Raw genomic sequence first — 23,969 nt, forward strand, 5'->3', positions numbered from 1 at the left:
ACAGGATATGCAGCAGCCACATTTGTAGAAACCATTGGGTTTTTCTGGGATCCAGCCCAGTAGGCGAGTTGGGGGGAGGGACAGAGAAAGCTAGGGCACAGAATGTTCCTGAGCGTGCGACCTCTAGTGTGTACAATAGTGGGTGACACGCCCACTGAATTCTTGAGACATGTGTCCAACATTAACAAGTGCCAATGTTTTTTGAGAATGCGCAGTATTGTTTTGCTCGCAGGGCTGTATTGGGTGATGAAAGAGACTGGTCGCCTGTTAGGAGAACCCCTATTCCCAGGTTCTTTGGGTTTTTTAAGCAAAAGGGTGTGTTGGTTCTTGTCAGAAACGCGTTTACTAGCTGCTGAGATAAGTTTGTTGGTGTAACCTCTAGCCTGGAAACGTTCAGTTAGGTTCTTGAGTTCCTGCCTGAAAACATCCGTGTCAGTGCAGTTACGTCTAATCCTGACCATTTCCCCGTAAGGAATGGCCCTGATTTGTGTGAGGGGATGGGCGCTCTGTGCATGCAGAATGGAATTGCAGGCCGTGGGCTTTCTGTAAAGTCTAGACATGATCTTATTATTGGTGATGTACAGCAGTAAGTCTAAGAATTTAATTTGATTGGTGTTCACTTTGTGAGTGAACACTAAGTTGAACTCATTCGTGTTAAGGTGTTCTATAAGTTGGTTGAGGTCAGGGATGTTGCCAGTCCAGATACCAAGAATGTCATCAATGTATCTCCCCCAGTACAAGATATGTTCAGTGATATGTGTCGGACATTTGGACCACAGATGGTTTTTCTCAAATTGGCCCATGTACAGATTCGCATATGATGGAGAAAATTTGGCTCCCATGGCAACACCCTGACATTGCCGGAACCATTTACCGTCATGTAGAAACACATTGTTCTCAAGCACTAGTCGAGTGAGATCAAGAAGCATCTGCGTGTGTTCATACAGTGTGGCGTCACGGCTACTAAGAGTCAGTTGGAGCATTTCTAGTCCCTTTTCCAGGGGAATTGAGGTGTAGAGAGAGAGCTAACGTCAAGACAGATAAACATGCAATCTTCCGTCCATTCAATATCCTCAAGTTGACATAGCAAATCCCTAGTGTCCTGTATGTACGAGGGTAAGTTATGAACCAAGGGCTGTAGAAAAGAATCAATGTACTCAGAAATGTGTTCCGTAGGGGAACCAATCCCCGAGATGATGGGTCTCCCAGGTGGAAAACCCCCTGGTTTGTGGACTTTGGGTAGAATGTAAATGCAAGGAGCCCTAGGCGTTTCAGTGTACAAATATTTGTATTCTGAGTCAGTTAGGAGACACAGATTCTTCCAAGCCGTTAGTTTCTTTTCAATGCGACTGGTAATGTCAGGAAGAGGGTTACCCTTTAACGTCGAGTAAGCCTGTGTGTCATTGAGTTGTCTGTCAATTTCTGCAATGTAGTCGGTTCTGTTCATAATGACAACGTTGCCCCCTTTGTCTGCCTCCCTGATGACTATGTCCGTGCAGGTAGAGAGTTTGTGTAGCGCTCGAAGTTCATTGGGGTTAAGATTTTTGTAAGGTCTGTGGGTACAGATGTTGGTCTTATCCTCTAAGTTGTAAAGTTCCGTACTGACGGCTTTATAGAAAACATCAATGTGATTGTCTGGTGGCAATATTGGTATGAATGTGGAGCTGGGTTTGAGTCCACTGTTAACGTCTAAGTTTGGTGTAATGTCAAGTTGAGTTAGTAGTATGTCAAGGCTAGGTGGTGATAACAGTGTGTTGTCAAGGGAGAGGATAGTTTGGATGTCCTGTAGGTCTCTGATGGATTGATTGCAAGTAGGTGGTGAAATGCGGGCAGTACGGTCAATGTCTGGTCTATTTTGGAAAACCTTTTTCAATTTAAGATTGCGTATGAACTTAAACAGATCTATGTGAATGTTAGTGTAGTCAGGTTTTGAAGTAGGACAGAAGCCCAGACCTTTTTGCAACACATTTATTTCGTGTACAGATAGTTTCAAATTAGAAAGATTCATGACCTGTACAGTATCCTCTGAAAAAGTACAATTGTGTTCCATGGGGGGACCATCTAGGTTCGTTGGATTTTTGCGGTTGAACGTGTTGTCATGCCCTCCCTGGTGTTTGCTGTGGTGTTTCCTGCCCCCCCTTTCGGGTAGGTTTGTGTCTGTGCCTGACCTGTTGTAGTTCTGTCGTAAACCCTTTCTGTATCGGCCAAGTTCCTCTAAAAAAGGATTTGGCTGTTGGGTTATGTTTTGTTGGTGAGCACTGGTAGAGGAACCATCTCCAGCTGAGTCTAAACAGTCGCTAGAGAGATTGTAGATGTCAGATAAGCTACCTGCGATTGACCCAATGGGTGTGGTAGCCTTAGTGGGTCTAATGCTAGTCTCCTTGTTGATCTGATCAAACCTACGTGCAAATGTAAAAATCCTACCATTTTGGTAGTCATTGTCATCTCTGATGAGTTTGCGCATTTTCTTGTCCTTAATGTATAGTTGATACCCAGTGAGTATCTCTTTCATGATCGTGTAGTTTTTGTCTGTTGCTTCAGTAAGATTGAGGTTCTTAATTTCTTCCTCCAGGGTTGTTATATCCTGGAGTAGTTTAGTGCGTTTTCTATCAGCATGTTTGATAAGAATGTTAATCATACTGAAGGAGGTGGAGGAGATAAGATGTTCCCATTCCCCAAGTAAGTCAGGGTCAAGATCCTCAAAAGAAGGGAATATAATCACCCGCAGTCCCCTAGGGACTTGTTTAAGTTCCAAATAACGTTTAAGAGTGGTTATGTCCCACCAACGGGCTAGCTCTTGTTTTCTGAGTCTTTCAAGTTTAATGAATTTTTGTCTCAGTCCTTCCTTGGAAGGTATACGATCTATAGTGCGTGTTGCTGGTGGTTTCATAGAGAAAAGTTCTGCAGCTAGGGTGTCCCGGTTGTCATCAAATGAAGCCATACTGTGCGACCTATAGTAAGAAAATTATTTCTGAGCAGAATAAAAAAACACGTAGTATAGTAAGACAGTAAATGTTACTAGAGTGCGGCTCACCCTATTCAGACAGAAAAAAAACGCCTTAGGCAAAGCACAATAGGGTAGTAAGGGTGAAAGGCGCCGCACATCTAGGCAGTAAAACAATAATTTTAGACAAGTATCAAAGTAACCGCAAGATCAGGTGCAAACTGGCCCAGTGCCTTACTACCCGGTAGGCACCAAACAGGGTATTAGAATACCCAAAGACAAAATTGGACAAAATGGCCACAGCACACAGAGAGTATAGTCCAATAGTGTGGCAGGGATGAGTATCCCTTATCTTCTGTTGCTATGATTGCAAAGTTGAAAGGAGTCTCAAGTCCTGTTTGTAGAGGGTGTCTTTTATTTGTAGATACTGGAAATCATTGTGTCATCAGCGTGATACAGCCAACACGTGTTTCGTCACAACAGTGACTTTATCAAGGCTGCAAAATGATAGTTAAAACAAGAGTTTTGGCATATAGAAGTATATGGGCACAAAAATGTGTTTGTAGGAGAGCAAGTGAAGGAGACTCCAAAATTGATAATAATGACCAGTGAGCTATGTGTGAGGCTAAGTGGGTATTAAAAAAGTGGGTAGGTGAGAGGTTAAAAAGTCTGGAAAGCATAATAAGTGGTAGGGACCCAAAGTGCAAGATATGAGAAAAAGTGTGAATCACCGTGTTGTGTAATCTAGAAAGAATGTTTCAAAGGTATATGGACAGAGTATATGGTGGATAGAAACCATTACGTTCCTGGAATAAGTAGGAGACGAATGTAAGGTGAAAGGAAAGACTGAGACAAAGAGATCAGACAAGTAGAAGAATAAAGATACAGTAATGGAGTTAGAAAGTCAAACGGAAGGGCCAAGTGTGTGGCTCATACCTGGGCCAGCCGGCCAGGATGGTGCGTAATGAAGGTAAGTAATGAGGGAGCCTCGTGATCAGTTGAGTGGGCTCAGGGACGTCAGTGGTGACTGAGAAAGGAGAAAACGGTAATCAAGTGAACAAGAGTAGAGTAGAGAAAGAAACAAAAACTAAAAAGTCTAGGGAAAAGGTATATACATAGTACGTAAAGAGATTATAGAGAGAAAAAGGAACAAAAATACATACCTTCTTAGAGTAGACCTAATGAGAGTATGGTTGAGTAAGAAAAACTGAATGCAGACCCTGGTAAGCCTGTGGTCGGAACCTAATAAGTGATGGATATGAGGGAAAGGGAAAAGGAAACTGAGCTATTATCAAGTAAAAGAGGGAAAATGCACATGAGGTAATTACTGTGTACAGAACAAGCTAAAAGGCTTGTAAGAACGGTAGTGTTGTTAAAGAAGACTAAAACGAAGCGAGGTCCAGTGTGGTGGCAAGGTCGTCATGATCGTGAAAAGTATATTAAACAGTAACTACAGAACAAGTGAAATAATCGGTAAAAAAAAGGGGTTATCGTAAGCTACGCGTGATCCCGAGAAGTGGGGAGACCTTTTATTAGTGAAAGTATTGGCCGTCAACAGACGCGCACACTAGTGCTGTTGGGGAGAGTGTGGCGTGAAAAAAGCCCGAGCGCAAAAGGGCAGCGCATTAACAGCGGGGAGTAATAGTTTACATTGAGCAGGCGGCGAGGCAAGCAATTTAAGTAAATAAGTGCAGCAATTAGGAACCGCGGTGCGAAAATCAAAAGGGCAGCGTTTAGAGCGCTTGTACGCTGACTAGTAGGTAGTAGGCAAATATTAACAAATATCGTGAAAGAAGCCCGTGTGCACAGGGCAGCACATTAAAAACGGGAAGAAAGTGATGTAAGTAGAAAAAGAGGCGAGGCACGGAGTGTAAGTACAAACTGCAGCAAGTTGGAGCCGCGGTATGGAAATTAATAGACAGCGCTTGGTGCGTTTAAAAGCAATTCTAGTAAGTAGTCAGATAATTTAAGCCGCTAGCGAGGAAGGAGAGTTAAAAAATAAAAGTATAATCAGTCGAGGGCTTACCTGAAAAGGCGAGGGGACGTGTGTCAACAAGCTGTTTTGAATGAGTACTGGTCGGTATAGACCTGTGCTCTCAGCTTAAGAAGTGCAACTGGGAGTGGCACAGGGATAGAAGAGGGGCTCAAAGTGGGAAGTGGAAACAAATGGCGGCCATCTTGAGTGTAGAAAATAACGAGAGACAAGGAGTAATTGCCAGAGCATGGCAATCAGTAGGTGGAGAGAGAGACTAAAGGTAAAAGAGGGGGCGGAAACCTAGAGCGGATGAAAGTAAGCGGGAATGAAACCCATAGATGAAAAAATAAAAAAATAATTTAAGTACATCGAAAGTAGTAGGTTAAGAAGCAAATCGAATTGGGAGGTAAGAGAGAATGAACATGTCCTAACCAAGTGCAGGTTAGATAGCATTGTGAAGTTAGGGTAGTAGGTATGTAGTATGAGGTAAAACTAGGTAGAGTAAACCGTAGTAAAGAAGGCAAGGGTGGTAATGTGAGTAAGATGAACGGTAGGTAACAACGGTGTCCTACTGGTGAAAAGGTAATTTGTGTGGGTGTAGTCAAGGAATGTAGTGTTGTACATAATTAGTAGATTACAACCAAGTACAGTGATAAAACATTTTTGTTAGGTACATTGAGTGAACAGTAGCGGAGCATACGAAGATCAAGGCCATGGGGCATAGTAATCAAGTGTACCGAGTGGTTATATAAAGGAATGGGATAGGTGCTGAAATATATGATAAAAAAGCGACATTGTAGACATACAATAATAATACAGAGAAAACCGTGAGATTAAACCATACAAATGTCCATTTGGAAAAATGACAGTGAAGCTTGTAGAGACCGAGGTTACGGGGCATAGTATTTACATGTGACAAGGCATGGACTCGCTGGTGAAACAAATGAGCAGGAACGACATTGTTGAACATGTTGATAATACATCTTGAACCGTGAGAGAAACACAATAGGCCATAAAAGGACCTAATTATGAACTAGGCAGACAACAAAGGAGTGGGAGTTACCATTCATTTGAGAAAGTAGTGTAATTCTCGGTCTGTGTTCAGGCCTAGCTCCACTGCGCGGAGTTTTAGGATCCACTTAGCCTCGCATCTGCGTAGATCACCTGTTCTATCTCCCCATCTTGGAGAGTTGGAGACATGTGCGATGCCATGGAATCTGATGTTTAAGAGGTCTTTTTCCCCGTGCAGGTCGTTGAAGTGTATAGCAAGAGGATAGTTGGTATTGACATTCCTGATGGCTCTTACATGTTATTGTATACGTTCCTTAAGTGGGCGTATGGAGCTTCCAATGTAGATTAAGCCACATACACAAATCAGGCAGTAAACAGTGCACTTGGTATTACAATTCATGAAGGTTTTGATATGGTGCGTGGTACCGGTATTGTAAGAGAATGATGTAGTTTTATTAAGGGCCAAACGACAGGATATGCAGCAGCCACATTTGTAGAAACCATTGGGTTTTTCTGGGATCCAGCCCAGTAGGCGAGTTGGGGGGGGGGGGGGACAGAGAAAGCTAGGGCACAGAATGTTCCTGAGCGTGCGACCTCTAGTGTGTACAATAGTGGGTGACACGCCCACTGAATTCTTGAGACATGTGTCCAACATTAACAAGTGCCAATGTTTTTTGAGAATGCGCAGTATTGTTTTGCTCGCAGGGCTGTATTGGGTGATGAAAGAGACTGGTCGCCTGTTAGGAGAACCCCTATTCCCAGGTTCTTTGGGTTTTTTAAGCAAAAGGGTGTGTTGGTTCTTGTCAGAAACGCGTTTACTAGCTGCTGAGATAAGTTTGTTGGTGTAACCTCTAGGCTGGAAACGTTCAGTTAGGTTCTTGAGTTCCTGCCTGAAAACATCCGTGTCAGTGCAGTTACGTCTAATCCTGACCATTTCCCCGTAAGGAATGGCCCTGATTTGTGTGAGGGGATGGGCGCTCTGTGCATGCAGAATGGAATTGCAGGCCGTGGGCTTTCTGTAAAGTCTAGACATGATCTTATTATTGGTGATGTACAGCAGTAAGTCTAAGAATTTAATTTGATTGGTGTTCACTTTGTGAGTGAACACTAAGTTGAACTCATTCGTGTTAAGGTGTTCTATAAGTTGGTTGAGGTCAGGGATGTTGCCAGTCCAGATACCAAGAATGTCATCAATGTATCTCCCCCAGTACAAGATATGTTCAGTGATATGTGTCGGACATTTGGACCACAGATGGTTTTTCTCAAATTGGCCCATGTACAGATTTGCATATGATGGAGAAAATTTGGCTCCCATGGCAACACCCTGACATTGCCGGAACCATTTACCGTCATGTAGAAACACATTGTTCTCAAGCACTAGTCGAGTGAGATCAAGAAGCATCTGCGTGTGTTCATACAGTGTGGCGTCACGGCTACTAAGAGTCAGTTGGAGCATTTCTAGTCCCTTTTCCAGGGGAATTGAGGTGTAGAGAGAGCTAACGTCAAGACAGATAAACATGCAATCTTCCGTCCATTCAATATCCTCAAGTTGACATAGCAAATCCCTAGTGTCCTGTATGTACGAGGGTAAGTTATGAACCAAGGGCTGTAGAAAAGAATCAATGTACTCAGAAATGTGTTCCGTAGGGGAACCAATCCCCGAGATGATGGGTCTCCCAGGTGGAAAACCCCCTGGTTTGTGGACTTTAGGTAGAATGTAAATGCAAGGAGCCCTAGGCGTTTCAGTGTACAAATATTTGTATTCTGAGTCAGTTAGGAGACACAGATTCTTCCAAGCCGTTAGTTTCTTTTCGATGCGACTGGTAATGTCAGGAAGAGGGTTACCCTTTAACGTCGAGTAAGCCTGTGTGTCATTGAGTTGTCTGTCAATTTCTGCAATGTAGTCGGTTCTGTTCATAATGACAACGTTGCCCCCTTTGTCTGCCTCCCTGATGACTATGTCCGTGCAGGTAGAGAGTTTGTGTAGCGCTCAAGGTTTAGTGGCTAAAAATGGGAGTAGAACCCCACTCTTTAATGAGACTTCTCACCAAAGTCAACCCAATCTATCTGAACAGACATGGTCGTTAGCATGAGAAAAAGCTGCAGCTTGTAAAGTAGCCAGCTGGCTTAGAGCAAAAACATTTCCTTTTAACCAGTCCCACATCACTAACCATAACCTAAAAATAAACATTACAAAAAGTTAAATTCATTTGATGATGCTTACTTGAGTTTTGAGACCTCTTGTGACATCAATCACTAGATGACCCTCTTAGCATTATGCACAATATCCTCACCAATATTTTTATTAAAACTACAGCATTTTGCACATTCAACTTGAATTTATCTTTTTACAGCTTTCGTTTTTCCATGAATAATAAATCAAACGTTACATCCCACCTGATAGACAAGGAAGAGAATTAAAAGTCAAACAGGCATGCAGGCATCTGTAAAGATTTACCTTTCAAGCCTCCCATTAAACTTCACTTTTCAGGGGAAATTTATTTGCAAGCAGGAAGAGAAAAAATTTAACTCCTCTAACTTTAATATATAAATAACATGGAGACCACTCATGCGGTCTTAAACAATTGTTAGAAAATAAACAGTTGAGACTATCTTCTTGTCAAATGCATTGTAACTCCTTTTCCATTCTCATAACTGCGCCCATGTTCTGCTGCTTTCTCTTTCCACAAACTAATCTGAAACCTCATCTACTTTTTTCTTTTAAAAGATACATTAAAATGGAAAACACGTTGTTGATAATGAACTTTGAAGGACACCAAACTATACATTTTCACCTTCTTAAGTCCCTATTTTATCATTGTATTAAATAACATTTGATTAAAATTAAACTTTAGCATAAGCATTTGATTTTTTAGAATGGTCAATTTTTTGCTATTTCCTAAGCATGTGTACTGTTTGAGCTCTTTTTAGTATTTTTACAGTACAAATATGTGTAATTTTGGTAAACAATTAAGTAGAAAATAGTTTTATGGAGCTTTTTTAGTAGTATCATGAAATTACTTTTACTCTTTTGTTTCAGATTGCACAAAGGATTCCAGGAAAAGTGAACCGTGCTCAAGGATATTCACTAGAGCCTATAAGGCTCGACCTTCAAGGTTTCGTAAAACCTGCTCTGTGAGTACATTTTTCTCTTATATTCAACGGGACATTTCTTTTAATGTGTCAAGAGCAGTTGGACTGGCAAATGTGAGGCTTGTGCTCAATAATAAAATGAGCTGACTGGCAACACATGAAGGAACTCATAGCCAATAATAAATGGATATATTGTCCGAAAATGACTTTTATATATGTACACAAACTTGCTTTGAAAATGGTTGATTCCCCTTAGGACTTGGTAGGAGTAAAGACCTCATGTCTCTATGTGCCCATATGAAAATATCCATAGATAGGTACCTGTGGCAGAGAGACTGATTAGTGGAATAGCATAATACTAACCAATTTTGACATGCTCGTCACAGAATCTGAAGTGAAAATCAGCAACCCTTACATTTCTTACATTTTAAGATAAGAGCATCGCTGGCAGTAATGGTTTTGAGCTTTCTCTTTTTTTAGGTTAACAGTTGACGTGGATGACGATGATGAGGAAGGAATGGTGTTTTATTCAGTGGCAAGTGATTTAATACCCAATGAACCCATTTGTGGAGTAAGTATGAATCATCTTTTTGTTTTGTTTTTTCTGTTTATTTTGGTGGTGATAGACGGGATGTAAGACCTTTTGAGGCTTGTCATTTGTAGGTATAAAAAATTCTACATGTTACAAGAAGAATAAAGAATGCATACAATAATTGCATGGCTACAGCCACACTCAATGTCTTGCCACTGCAGCATACAGCAGACTTATCTGCCCTTCTAAGATTACTGCTCACACTGTATCGCTGTAACCAATGTATTTCCTTTACACCTTTTGGGTGGTGTCATGCTACACGCTGTATGGGCTGAATGTTGAATATATGCATTTATTAATTGTAATAAACAGAGTTTGAAACAATAATAATCCAGGCAGGGTAGGTTAGGAACAAATTATACATTAAATAGGCATTACAATTGTAATACTAAATCTTAAAACTATAAATTAAAAAATTGCTTGCCAAATAGATGCACACAAGATTAATCACTTTTGCCAAATAATTAACTTCAACAGTATAACACATTTATGTAATCCTACTAATAATAATCATGATGATAATACAATTATTTAAAAGAAGTAAAAAATAATCAAATTACCACAGAAAGTCAGCATGCAATCGAAGGAATATCACGAATGATTAAAATATAGGCGTACGTATATAACATTAATACCAATGTGTAGCTTAATTCTGTGAATGCTCAGCTAAATATGCCTTTAGATTTATTTTAATTGTACTGAAGGATAAGCAAACATTTGAGTGCTCCTTGAAGACCATAAAACAACATTTCATGACTAATTGACTGAGACCAATTGATAAGAGTTCACATTAGAAATGTTTTCAGTCATTCATACCATGACCTCCAAAACAACACTACTAAATTCTCCCTCATTTATCTCACCCTGCTACTATGATCTCCCTAACCCTTCCACAGACTCTTCCTTTCTCTATCCCCCTTAACTCATCCCAAGTCTTTGGGATGAGTAAATGAGGGATATACTCCCAATTAACACTTCTGGATTTCTTTCCTCCTCCATCCCTCCATTACTCCAGTCAATCTAACTAACAAACTCTCATATCCGCGGCTCAAATTAACTCATAATAATACTAAAACTGTACTCATATTTCCCGATACTAATCCATCACCAATTCTTGTTGGGTTCCGGAGTAGCGTGCTATGCGCCGAAAAGCGCTTCAGCGCCTCGTAAGGGGTAGTAAGCGCTATATAGATACTATTACAATACAATACAATACAATTCAGGAAAAAAAGGCCTAATCCCATCATCTAAATTAAACTTTCATCCAAAAAAGAATTGCTTCTTTTCCTAAAAAGACCACTTCTTAAGAAATATGTCTACAAACTTTAGAACTGCTAGCTAAGGTAACGTAAATATTTACAAAGAGTTTATTCCACAGTATCTATGATTTCAATCTGCCCTCAGCACAGGAATGCTGATCCAATATTTTAACCTAGCTTGGGGTTGAAAAAAGAGCAGTCACCATTTTGTCATTCCTGTGGCTAGTGAATATATAATATTGTCAATCCATTTACCTTGAAGTCGCAAAATATCATTAATGTGCATTTTTTGCAAAAAATTGCACCAAAGCTTTGCAAATAGTGCTTTATTTCTTTTAGAAGCATTTCAAAACCCCTCTAACATTGCTAGAAGCCATTTTAACATTTATTGACATGAGCCTCTAGTATGTATGAAAAGAAAATATGTAACTTTCATTGTCTCAGGACCACAGCAACAACTAAATTATATTGTAAGCAATTGCCCCTTATTTCATGTAGACTCCTCATTAAGATAGAAATATGTGGTGCTTTTCAGGTGTCTTTCCTGCCACAGACAGTTAGAGTGGCAGCTTCATTTCTGGCTAGATCTTTCCCCATCAAGCGTAGGACTTGTCATACTGAAGATTAGTCTTCCTGTTTACTTTACTGCCAGGGAAAGGAGAGGTCCTCTTGTTGGCAAGCTCGTTCCCATGCTCAATGACTCAACGTTGTACTTAGAACCGTTTCCTCCATTTTAGCTATGTGTTTTGTACAACGGGGTGCTCTGCTGGCTTTTTCAGTCCCTGGTGTTCCTCTAATTCCATTTTTTCAGAGTATCTCTTATTTGGACGGTCGGATCCTTTATAGGGATGTCAGTGCCTGGTCCACTGAGAATGTGTATGTTGGCTTCAGTTATCCCTTTAGGGTGCCATAGTGGACATTTACTGGTTGTGGTATGCTCCACGTCATCTTTTACAGACATGCTTGAGGGGTGCTTTTGCACATGTTCTGTTGCTGTTGGTGAGACCCCCTTTGGTACTGATTTTGAATGGACTTATGGTTAAAGTCTACAGTTTGGGTGGTGTTCCACCATACAGCCTTTCTATCCAAAACACTTGGGTCTGGTAGGCATCTGTCCCTACTTTTTCCAAGGTGTTTGGTCCCCATCTCCTGTCAAAGGAAGGTATAAAGCGGGCTGTTTCACAATCTTTTGTCAGTTCTTAGTGTGACACTGTTGAATTCCATGAGATACTCGACTGGCTGACCATGGTTCGACATGCTGGTACCTCATAGACATGGATGTCGATCATTGTCCTTCGGGTCTGTTAAAAAAACTAAAAAATCTTTCTGGAATGCTGACACACCATTCTTATGAGGTGGATATTTATAGGATTCTATGTTAGATGTTTTTGGAATGCTGTATCACTTTCGTAGGACAAGACTGGTTCTAGCCAACCATCTAGAAGTGTTCCTAGCCAGTGCATGTATTGGAGCATTGCCATGGTCTTCAGTTCCTCATCAGACATTTTGCTGTCTCCACCCAAGCCTTCAGGGATGTTTGCCTTCATAAGTCAATATAGCAAGACTGTTTTGGTTTTATCATCAGACCCTCCCACTGGGGGAATTGCTTTGGCATTGATCCATGAGGTGAAGAATCTGCAGGTAGAAGTATCAATCAAATGAATTTTTGTTATTCAACAAAGATTCCTTACCACCCTGCCTGCCTCCCCGTTCTAAAGAGTGTTGTAGTATGTTTAATAAGGTTCCAAATAAGATTTCTGCTTTTGCATTTCCATCACTTTGTCAATCTTATCTCTGCAGGCATGGAGTAAAAGTTAGGAACTGAAGTCAGAGTACTGGGGGTGGTTCCATGGCATCACCTACCAGTAAAGCAGATGTATTTCAACTTTTTGGTCCCAGTGTAGCATCTTCAGAGATTCATGATGTGAAGAATCTACTGGTAGATAGAGTATCCACCAGAAATATTGTTGCCAAAGGTAAGGCACTTATTCATCACAGACCTACTTAGATGAGGCACTAGGAACCAGCAGACATCACCCCTTCAGCACTATCCGCAGCAAACAACCCATTCGTGATCAGCCAATAAACTAAATGAGATAAAAACTAATAATGCCATACAAAATGCATGTTAATTAACATAATTGTATTATACACAGGCTAAATAAAGTCATATCAGCTATCCCAATTAAATCATTTGACTTCAACTAGGGAGTTTGATTTCAGTGAAATAGCTTCTATCTGATAAAGTCTTCTGGCTGCAGATTCCTTACCTTAGAATTTCCTGGCTTCAGTTTGGAATCTGGAACTCTTGCAGAGCAATACCCTTTCGTGTGCTATCTGGTGGCATAATTTGGATCCACGTGGCGTCGTCGGCATTGTTGGAGCTGTCTGTGACGTCACACTCATCTATGGGCACCACCCAGATACGTGTACGTTAGTTCTTTTCCTTCCACGCCGGTTAAAGCGCAGATCCGGAATCGAGCTACCCTATGTCTTTTTTGACAGGTCATTTTTTGACTCTTTGTCGAAGATTTTTGTTGTCTGTGCAAAGGATGACATCTAGGAAGATGAGGTTCAAGCCGTGCAGCACCTGCAACTGCGCCATGTCGGTGACGGACCCCCATAAGGTATGTCACTGGAGTTTGGACGGAGACCACGACTCGAAGTTGTGTTCTGACTACAGGGCCATGGCCCTGAAAGCTTTGAGGGAGTGGACCCTGAAGCTCATGGCGGCCCAGCAGTCGACATCGGTGGGCGCGACTCCTCTGAGGTGACGGTTCCGGTCGAGGAGGAGGTTGCAGGACCGCTCCATGAGCTCAAAGTCCTCTTCATCCCAATTGAGGTCCTCCGGGAACTCGGTGAAGAGGCACAAGAAGAAGAAGAAGTCCAACCGGACTTCGACTTCATTTTGCCTGTCGGTCGACAAGGCGAGTCGGAAATGTCAACACTGCAGGCACGGTTCCGCAGAGCCGTTGCCAGGGCCGACTGCGACCCTCCTTCCCTTTCCAGGAGCCAGAGCGACCCCCGTTCAGCGTGTGGAGTTTTACGAGGCCTTGCATCTCATATTTGGGCAGGCTGGTCCCACTGGCATGCCCTCAGGCTTTGCAGGGTCGGCAGGGGCACCATCAGGTTCCACACCGGCGGCTTCGGCGTCGGCGCCAATGGGGTCTCTTGGATCTGATATCGGATCCGGAACGCCGCTGACACAGTTGGCCTCCTCTGGCACCGCTCCAGACGTCGACGGTCCCGGGGCCCACCAGTGGCACGAGCCCCATTCTAATATCCGATGATCCGGATCCAGAACGGGGTCACACAACGCTGATTACGGTGCCAACAGGTGCCAGATCATTGAGTTAATCTTTCTATGATCAGCCAGGCATTGGTGATGAATGGGAGGGGGTCTCAGGACCCTCTGGAATCTCAACTGGAGTGATTGGACTGGTATGAGGGATTAGGAGAGGCCTGTAGATTGGACACCTCTCCAGATACTGGCATGCTCTCACCTCCTACGGTGGCTACGGAGGAGGGAGCATCGCATGCTACGGTGGTGCGTAGGGCAGCTGAGGTCCTGGACCTAGATCTGCCTATGGTGCCGGTCAGGACTAACATCCTGACTGAGGTGCTTCAGCCGGGGGTTTCCACATCGGAACCGAAGTTACCCTTTAATGAAGTCCTCACGGATGTCCTACTGGGTACGTGGTCCAAACCCAGCACAGAGGCTCCTATAAATAGGACAGTTGGCTGCCGTCATCACCCAGCTTCGGGTAATCTTAGCTTCCTCACACAACACCCCACTCCGGAGAGCTTGGTGGCCCAAGCCTCCACTTCGCATGGCGCGGTTCCCGTCGAGGAGGAGGTTGAGGGACCGCTCCATGAGCTCAAAGTCCTCTTCATCCCAATTGAGGTCCTCCGGGAACTTGGGGAAGAGGCACAAGAAGAAGAAAAAGTCCAAGCGGACTTCAACTTCATTTTGCCTGTCGGTCGACAAGGCAAGTGGGAAATGTCAACATTGCAGGCACGGATCCGCAGAGCCGTTGCCAGGGCCGACTGCGAGCCTCCTTCCCTTTCCAGGAGCCGGAGCGACCCCGTTCAGCTCAAAGAGTTTTACGAGGCCTTGCGTCTCATATTTGGGCAGGCTGGTCTCACCGGCATGCCTTCAGGCCTCGCAGGGTCGGCAGGGGCACCATCAGGTTCCACACCGGCGGCTTCGGCGCTGATGGGGTCTCTTGGATCTGATATCGGATCCGGAACGACGCTGACACAGTTGGCCTCCTCTGGCACTGCTCCAGACGTCAACGGTCCCGGCGCCCACCAGTGGCACGACCCCCATTCTAATATCTGATAAATCGGAGCCAGAACGGGGTCACACAACGCTGATTACGGTGCCAACAGGTGCCAGATCATTGCGTGAATCCTTCTATGATCAGCCAGGCATTGGTGAGGAATGGGAGGGGGTCTCAGGACCCTCTGGAATCTCAACTGGAGTGATTGGACTGGTATGAGGAATTAGGAGAGGCCAGTAGATTGGACACCTTTCCAGATACTGGCATGCTCTCACCTCCTACGGTGGCTACGGAGGAGGGAGCATCGCATGCTACTGTGGTGCGTAGGGCAGCTGAGGTCCTGGACCTAGATCTGCCTATGGTGCCGGTCAGGACTAACATCCTGACTGAGGTGCTTCAGCCGGGGGTTTCCACATCGGAACCGAAGTTACCCTTTAATGAAGTCCTCATGGATGTCCTACTCGGTACGTGGTCCAAACCCAGCACAGAGGCTCCTATAAATAGGACAGTTGGCTGCCGTCATCACCCAGCTCTGGGTAATCTTAGCTTCCTCACACAACACCCCACCCCGGAGAGCTTGGTGGCCCAAGCCTCCACTTCGCATGGCGCCTTCCCTTTTACTCCCCAATAGGGAATCCAAGAGGCTGGACCCGCTTGGGAATAAGATGTTTTCTTCCTCCAGCCTGACATTGAGGTCAGTAACCACTTCATGGCTATTGGGACGTTTTTCCCCTGCTTTATGGGATTCGGTGGTGCAGGTGCTGGCTCAGGTTCCAGAGGACGTGCAGAACACTCTCTCTCAAGCAGTCAAAGATGGGAGAGATGCAGCCAAGTTTACTATCTGGTGTGGCTTGGACACGACTGACTCGCTGGGTACAGCAATTTCGTCGATGGTGGGCCTTCGTCGCCACACCTGGCTTCATACATCTGACTTTTCGGAGGATGTCCAGGGAAACCTTATGAACATGCCCTTTGATGGGTCCTGCCTATTTGGTGAAAAGGCAGACTCGGCGCTGGAGCGCTTCAAGGACTCCTGGGCAACAGCCAAGTCCTTGGGCGTCTCAGTGACCCCTCAATAACAGTCTGTCTTTCACCCCTTTCGACGCTTCGGAAGGGGCGGGGTACCACGCCATCCACAGACCAGCCACTGTCCTCCTTCAGGTCAGCATCCCTTGCGGGAACGAGGTTGTGGTGACTTCAGACCCAGAGGGTCTGGCAGAAGTTGTCCACCACCCAGCCCCCCTCCTCCACAGTGCCCAAGTCCTCCTAGTGTGATTGTGCAAGACCATACACGTCCAGTTGGAGGTAGGATTCAATTTAATCTCCCTCATTGGCGGTCCATAACATCGGACAAATGGGTCTTGCAGATCATACAGAAAGTCTATTCCCTCTCCTTCCTGTCTTTCCCTCCCTCTATGCCTCTGTTAAAATTACAGCTGATGGAGGATCACTTAGTTTTGCTTCACGAGGAAGTTACAGCTCTCGTGGCCAATGGAGCCATAGAAAGGGTTCCGATGTCAGAAGTAGGCAGTGGTTGTTATTCACGCTACTTTCTGATACCCAAAAAGAACAAGGATCTTCGCCCTATTATGGATTCTCTTCAAAAAGGAGAAATCCAAAATGCTCACTCTCGCTCAGATCTTGTCTGCCCTAGACCAAGGAGACTGGATGGTAGTGTTGGACTTGCAGGATGCGTATTTGCACATCCCCATCCTGCCTGCACACAGGATTTACTTGTGGTTCAAGGCGGGCCATGAGCACTTTCATTTTACCATCCTCCTCTTCGGTCACCCTCAGGTGTTCACTAAAGTGATGGCGGTGGTAGCAGCTCATCTGCGCAGGTTAGGGGTTTCAGTCTTTCCCCTACCTAGATGACTTGCTGTTGAAGGCTCCTTCGCCCCAGGCTGTTGTCGCCCACATTCAGACTATGGCGAACCTCCTGCATTCACTGGGGTTCACTATAAACTTGCCAAAGTCACAACTGACTCCCTCTCAGACGATCCGTTTCACCAGAGCTGTTCTGGACACAGTGCAGTTTCTGGCCTATCCTCCTGAGCACCGAGTCTAGGCTATTCAGGTTATGATTCCGATGTTTCAGCCTCTAACCTGGATTTCAGTGAGACAGATTCTGAGGCTGTTGGGCCTCATGGCCTTCTGCATCCTGTAGTCAAATATTCCAGATGGCATATGAGGGCACTGCAGTGGGACCTGAAGATCCAATGGGCACAGCATCAGGGAAATCTCACCAACACAGTTCAGATCTCAGAGGAATCTGAAAAAGATCTGCAGTGCTGGTTAATGAACTGTGATAGGCTCAGAGGCAGACTCCTCTCCCTTCCTCAACCACAGTTTACAGTAGTGACAGATGCGTCACTTCTGGAATGGGGAGGCCATCTGGGAGAGGTGGAGATCAGAGGCCTCTGGTCTCTGGCAGAATCCGGACTCCATATAAACTTACTGGAGCTCTGGGCGATCCAACTGGCACTGAAAGCATTTCTTCCTGTTGTAAAAGGGCAACACAGTCGCAATGTGGTACTGCAACAAGCAGGGCGATGTGGGATCGTGGACCCTTTGTCAAGAGGACCTGCGTCTTTGGACATGGCTAGAACAGCAGGGCATTACCCTAATAGTTCAACACCTGGCAGGTTCTCTTTCAGCAGTGGTGAGAGCCTTGGTTAGATCTGTTCGCCTCCGTAGTGAACGCGCAATGTCAGCAGGCAGCACTCGCTCAACAACGCTTTTCGTCGCAAATGGAGTTTAGGCTTCATTTATGTCTTTTCGCCCATACCACTTCTGCCCAGAGTTCTCAAGAAGATCAAGAATGACCAGGCCCAAGGAATCCTGGTGGCTCCGGACAGGCACGGAGAGTCTGGTATCCTGAGCTTCTGAAAATGAGCATCGATCCTCCATAAAGATCTTCTGTTACAGCAGCAGGGGAAGCTTCTCCATCCAAACCTGTCAACCCTGCGCCTTCGTGCATGGAGATTGGGTGGTGACAGTTGACAGCCTTCGACCTTCCTCACGAAGTATGTAAAGTTATTCTAGCAGCCAGGCATCCCTCCACTAAGATGGTATACGCCTGCCTTTGGAATTGTTCTGTAAATTATTGTACAGAAAGATCTATTGATCCTGTTTCTGATTTTCTCCCTGACATTCTTCTCTTTATCTTATCCCTTGCCCAGCAGGGTTCTGCCCTGGGCACTCTTAAGAGCCATCTTTCCACCTTATTTGCATTTCTTTGGCTGCCTGATCAGCCTTCATTATTCAAATGACCTATTGTACATAGATTTCTCAAAGGGCTTGTACATATGTTTCCCCCTACGCACTTTGTTATGCCACAGTAAGACTTAAATCTAGTTCTCACATTTCTTATGTGTGCTCCCTTTGAGCCTTTACACAACTGTCCCTTCCAGCTGCTTACCATCAAGACAGCCATTTTAGTGGCAGTAACATCTGCAGGCTGCAGGCTTTCTCATCTAAGCTGTGTATCTCACCATGTTCCCAGACAAAGTGGTACTTCAAACCAAGGTGGTGACCCAATTTCACCTGAGTCAAAACATCACCCTGCCCACCTTCTTTGCTCCACCACATCCTTCTAAAGAAGAGGGGCGACTCCACCGGATGAACCCAAAAAGTGCGTTGTCGTTCTACCATGACTGCACAAAAGAGTTCTGGATGGATGAGCAACTCTTTGTGGAGAAAGGTCTGGCAGTGCAGAAATGAACATTTCATGCTAGGTCATTCTCTGCATTAAGATCTGCTACACACTGGCCAAGAAGCAGCCTCCTGAGGGCTTGAGAGCTCATTCCACAAGGCTGCTGCAAGGCTGCTACCACTGCACTAGCACAAAGTGTTCTAGTGCTGGATATCTGTCAGGCAGCGACATGGGCATCCTGGCACACATTCTCAAGACACTACTGCCTGGACAATCAGGTTCGCCAAGACAGGCATTTTGCCCATTCGGTCCTGCAGGACATTTTAGTGTGAAGAAGATCTGTCCGCAGCCTACTGCTAGGCGGTTATGGTTTGGGTATCTATTCTAAGGTAAGGAATCTACAGCTAGAAGTCTATATGAGATGAACAAGTTACTTACCTTTGGTAACACATTATCTGGTAGACACTCTATCTAGCTACAGATTCCTTACACCCACCCATACGTCCCTGCTCTACGGACACATCTAATAGGGTCAGGGATTGTCTCTTTCTGGGCCCTAGTTTTTTGCACAGGCAAGCTGTTAGTTCTTTACATGGTTCTGCACTTCTGGCGTGGGAGTTAATGGAAAAGGAACTGGTGTACGCGCACCCACCTGAGTGGTGCCTTTATAGGCGACGGTGACATCACAGATGGCTCCAATGACGACATCACACAGATCCGAACGACGCCACCCACCGGCACGCGCACGTTATTGCTCAGCAAAAGTTCAGGTTTCTAAGCTGACGCCAGAAAATTCTAAGGTAAGGAATCTGCAGCTAGATAAGATTCTCTACCAGATAATGCAATACCAAAGGTAAGTCATTTTTCATTAAGAACCGACATAGTGCTTAACCACTGGTGTGATGTCACCGAAGGGAAAGACTCACTTCCCCTTTGATCCGCTGCCTCCCCTCAGTTTCCAGTGACCCAAGTGTGACAGCGACTGGTAGTTAGTGGTATCCTCTGCCTTCCCTCACCTCTTCTGAATCTCCACATAACCGACTGAGGTGGAAGAATATGGACAGTGGTATACCTGCAACAACCACCTTCTCTCCTGTCAGCATGGTTTCTACAGACATGTGCTGAGGGGAAAGCAAGCACCACTAATAGTTGACTCCCACATACCAGCTGTCAGTATAATTCTGGTTGGTGATGGGAGCGCATGGGTGGTGGTTGTGAGTGCAAGGGGAAGACGTAGGGTTTTTTTTTTCTTCCAATTTTGGCAGGTGGAGGGATGCAGCAGAGGGTGGTGACTGGAAGAAGGCCAGGTACTGATTATTTAATTCAATGCTAGTGGAGCTGGGTGGTTGGATGTAAGACATTCTTTTCATTGTTTTGGTGGAATGGTTTGTGCGGAGGGTGGTGTGGGTTGTTGACAGGAAACTTGATATTTTTATATTTTTGAATTTGAGAACGTGAGAGTTTTTTCAGTTGACGGTGGGGGAGAGTGGCAGGAGGCCAAGTATTTATTTTTTCATTTGAGAAGGGAAGAGTATCTCAGGGATGGTAAGGTGAGTGGCAGGAGGCCAGTTTTTTCAACATTCACTGTTTCCTATGGCTGCCTCATAATACCCCAGTCTCTGGGTTTATGTTGGAAGGAGTGGCAGAACATTTTGCGGATGGTAACATGTACAACATACATTTCTAAATGGGTAAAACGTAAATTACAGGGATGGTTTTCACCTAAGGAGTATGGTTAACATCAACTCAAGGTTTGCTATTGTTGTCCATTTGAACCCCTCTGTGAAAAACCTCCCCATAATTCACAGTTACCCATTCATAATTCCATATATATCATCTTTATTTTTTTATGCTTTAGGCCAGGCCTCATGTAGTAGGCGGTGGCACAGGGTGAATAAATACACCCACACAGGTAGAATGTGGTTTTCCAGCACTGAAGTGTGACCCCAGACTCTTTTATTCACTTTTCCCACTCATGTCATGGCCGGCGCCATCGGTAGCATTTTGCGAGGGTGTCACAGTGGAACACCCTCCTGCTTCGTCACTCAGTGGGCTTACCTACCAACTCAACACAACATTCCTCCTTTACCATAAGCAGGAACAAACAAACTAGAAACATATCAGGTGAGATGATGTCCCATGGTCTACGGTCCTGGTTACAACATAATAGCAGGGGAAAGAGAAGCGAGAGAGAGAGAGAGAAAGGGGGAGTGAGAGAGAGGACGCAATTAATCATTCAGTTCTATATAAAGTCTTTCAGACCATCAGACGAGAGGACCTTGTAGGATAGCGTAGGAGATGGAACCTTTTGGTCCTGCGGTAGTAACTGCTTCTCTTGTCATATCTCGTCTTGCCAACCATGGGAGCCTGCTGGAATCAGACGGCACCTCTTGGTCTGGCCCTGAGCAAGAAAACCTCCTGGCTGCTTGGGGCCCCGGGAGACTGTTCCACTGCTCTGGAGGTCTCGGTCGGTGAGACGATTTCCTCATCGCTTTCCGTTCCATTTCCTGGGGCTGTGTGAAGATCAAAATCAGGTATGTTCAAAGGGAATCGATAGTGCTTGAAAAAAAAAAATTCTTCGTAATGGTCTCTGAGCTGTGATCATGGTCCCCTTTATGGACTGTACTCTCCATGTCTCCAGCTCGAACGGTAGCATAAACTTGCCCCGCGGATGTCTATTTTTTACGATCACTAGGTCCCCTACCATGATGGAACATCTTTTCGCTCTGCGAGCTCGGGACATGGGGTCATTCTGAATCCGGCGCTTTGATAATACCTCAGCAAAGTGTTCCTGCATCACTGTCGGACCTCCTATTTGGAGAAAGATATGCCCATTAGGTCGGTTCAAACACAGAGAACTGTGGCTGACGGTTGTTGTATGAGGTGTCAGGTGATATTCCCTAAGGAAGGCATACAGAGCGCACTCCATATTCTGTCCGTTGGCCAAAGCAATTCTGAGTATTTTATTCAACGTACGCATGAACCGTTCTGCTACTCCATTTGCCTGTGGCCAGCATGACATAGCCATCCGGTGATGAATGCCCCAAGACTGTAGCTCCTCTACAAATTCTGGACTCGAGAAAGGAGGGCCATTGTTGATGCATAATCCTCTGAGTAATGCCATGATTTTCTCCATCCTCTGTATTGTTTGACTTCCAGTCATTGAGTCTATGACTTCAACCTCCGAGTACTTTGAAAAATGGTCTATTACAACTAACATGTGTTGTCCATCGGGAAGACTTCCAAAGTCTGTGCTGGCTCTCTGCCACGGGAATGGCGAGATTTGTTCATGATAATGGGTTCTGGCGGCTCTGCCTGGCCAGCAGCTTGGCACAGCGGGCCATGACAAACTGACGAACAGTGCATTCAACCAGGTTGTCTAGACTGGGAAACCAAACCTTGCACCTCAGCTGGGACTTTGTCTTAAAAATCCCTTGATGTGCTAGGTGGGCGAGGTCAACTACTTGGAACCACCAGACAAGAGCCTCTCATAAGGCAACCTTCAGGAGAGAGGGCCAATTTGCTGTGGACCTGGTACAGGGAGATTAAGGTCGCCCTCTCTTCTTCAAGGCGATAGAGGGTTTTGTCGATTAGGGTGTACCATCTTCCTGATGACATTGATGAAACAGCCAGCTGGAGACACTCATTAGTAGCTGTGGCCTCAATGTTCTCTGTGAGAGAGATTGCTAGTGGCCTGTTACGTTCCACCATTGGCCGACTGTGCATGTCGTGACAGATAATCTGCTGGATTCTGGCTTCCGGGGCCACAAAGAATAGTGAAGTGATATTCCTGGAGCTGCAGGATCTATTTTTTTTATTCTTGGAGGGGGCTTTGAGGATGATCCCATGAATGGTGGGATTAGAGGTTTATGATCCGTATGAATAACAAAAGGCTGGCTGTACAAGTATAGGTGGAAATGATGACAGCCCCAGTGCACTGCAATGGTCTCCTTCTCAATGTGGAAATATCATTGTTCAGTCTCTCTCAGCACCCAGCTGGCGTATGCCACTGGAGCCCATTCTCCCTTGTTCCGTCTTTGCCACAATACTGCCCCTCAGTCTGTGGGACTTGCATCCACTGACAGCTCTGATTCTCGGGCGGGTCAAAGTACACTAGGGTTGTGTCAGCAGACCACGCTAGTTTTGTTGCTTGGAAAGCCTTTTCTTGATCAGGTCCCCGATTCCGGACTGTATTAGTCTTTGTTAGTTCTCTCAAAGGGGCTGTGAGTTCGGTCAAGTTTCGAATAAATCGTACACAGTACGTGACCATAACTAAGAAGGTCCTCACTCCTGTGACTGTGGTGGGGGCCAGTGCGGACTGGATATCCTGGACTTTGACAGGTCAGGTAGCACTCCACTCTGGGAGAATCAGTACACAAAAATGCTATTTCCTTTTAGAGAAATGTGCACTTTTCTTGGTGAAGTGGTAGAGCACTGTCACGCAGTCGTTGGAGTGTGGCTGTTAGGTGATCCATGTGTTCTTCCAGCTTGGGGGCATGTACTAGTATGTCATCACTGACATTGAGAACTCCTTTCAGGTCAGCCAGCATGCTCCAGATTGTGTCCTGAAATACCTCCGCAGCACTGGAGACTCCAGAGCTGAGGCACTTGTATCTCCTGAGGCCCACATGGGTGGAGAATGTACTGATAGCTAGAGATTCTTGGTCAAGCATTAGCTGGTGGTAGCTGTCTCTCAAATCCATTTTGGAAAGCCCTTTCGGACCTACTCTCTTCCGCCGCGATGTCATCAACAGTGGGCTTCAGATGACGTTCACACTTGATGGCCAAATTGGGTAGGCGCATGTCAGCACAGATCCAAACCTCCCCAGGTTGTTTGGGCTTGCGCACTACTACAAATGGGGACACCCATGGAGTCCGAATGTTGACTTTCTCATTGATGTCAGCCTGTTCTAACTTTTTCAGCTTCTCTTCCATAATCGGTCTCAGGTAGAAGGCCACTGTGCGGTGTTTCAGCACGACAGGTTGGATCGAGATGTATTCTACAATCTTTTAGGCACCCTAAGCCTTCAAACAGCGACGTAAACTCTCTCACCAGATCATCCACACTTTCCTGGTTCACACTGAAAGCAAAAGCGACAAGTTGCAGGCGCTGTGCCGTCCGGCAACTTAAGTACATGGCTGAACCTCCTTTTGTGA

The 23,969-nt window shown here is 45.1% G+C and overlaps 1 protein-coding gene across 1 annotated transcript in view; it reads left to right on the plus strand.

The window, feature by feature from the left end:
• Window positions 1–23,969, plus strand: part of DLEC1 (DLEC1 cilia and flagella associated protein) — a 535,808-nt gene that overhangs the window by 471,231 nt on the left and 40,608 nt on the right. The window contains exons 33-34 of the mRNA XM_069211058.1: window positions 8,971–9,065; window positions 9,504–9,594. Of these exons, the coding sequence (XP_069067159.1) occupies window positions 8,971–9,065; window positions 9,504–9,594 (186 nt within the window). The remainder of the gene's footprint in view (window positions 1–8,970; window positions 9,066–9,503; window positions 9,595–23,969) is intronic.

Source organism: Pleurodeles waltl, chromosome 10 (assembly GCF_031143425.1).
Source record: "Pleurodeles waltl isolate 20211129_DDA chromosome 10, aPleWal1.hap1.20221129, whole genome shotgun sequence".
Lineage (NCBI taxonomy): Eukaryota > Metazoa > Chordata > Amphibia > Caudata > Salamandridae > Pleurodeles > Pleurodeles waltl.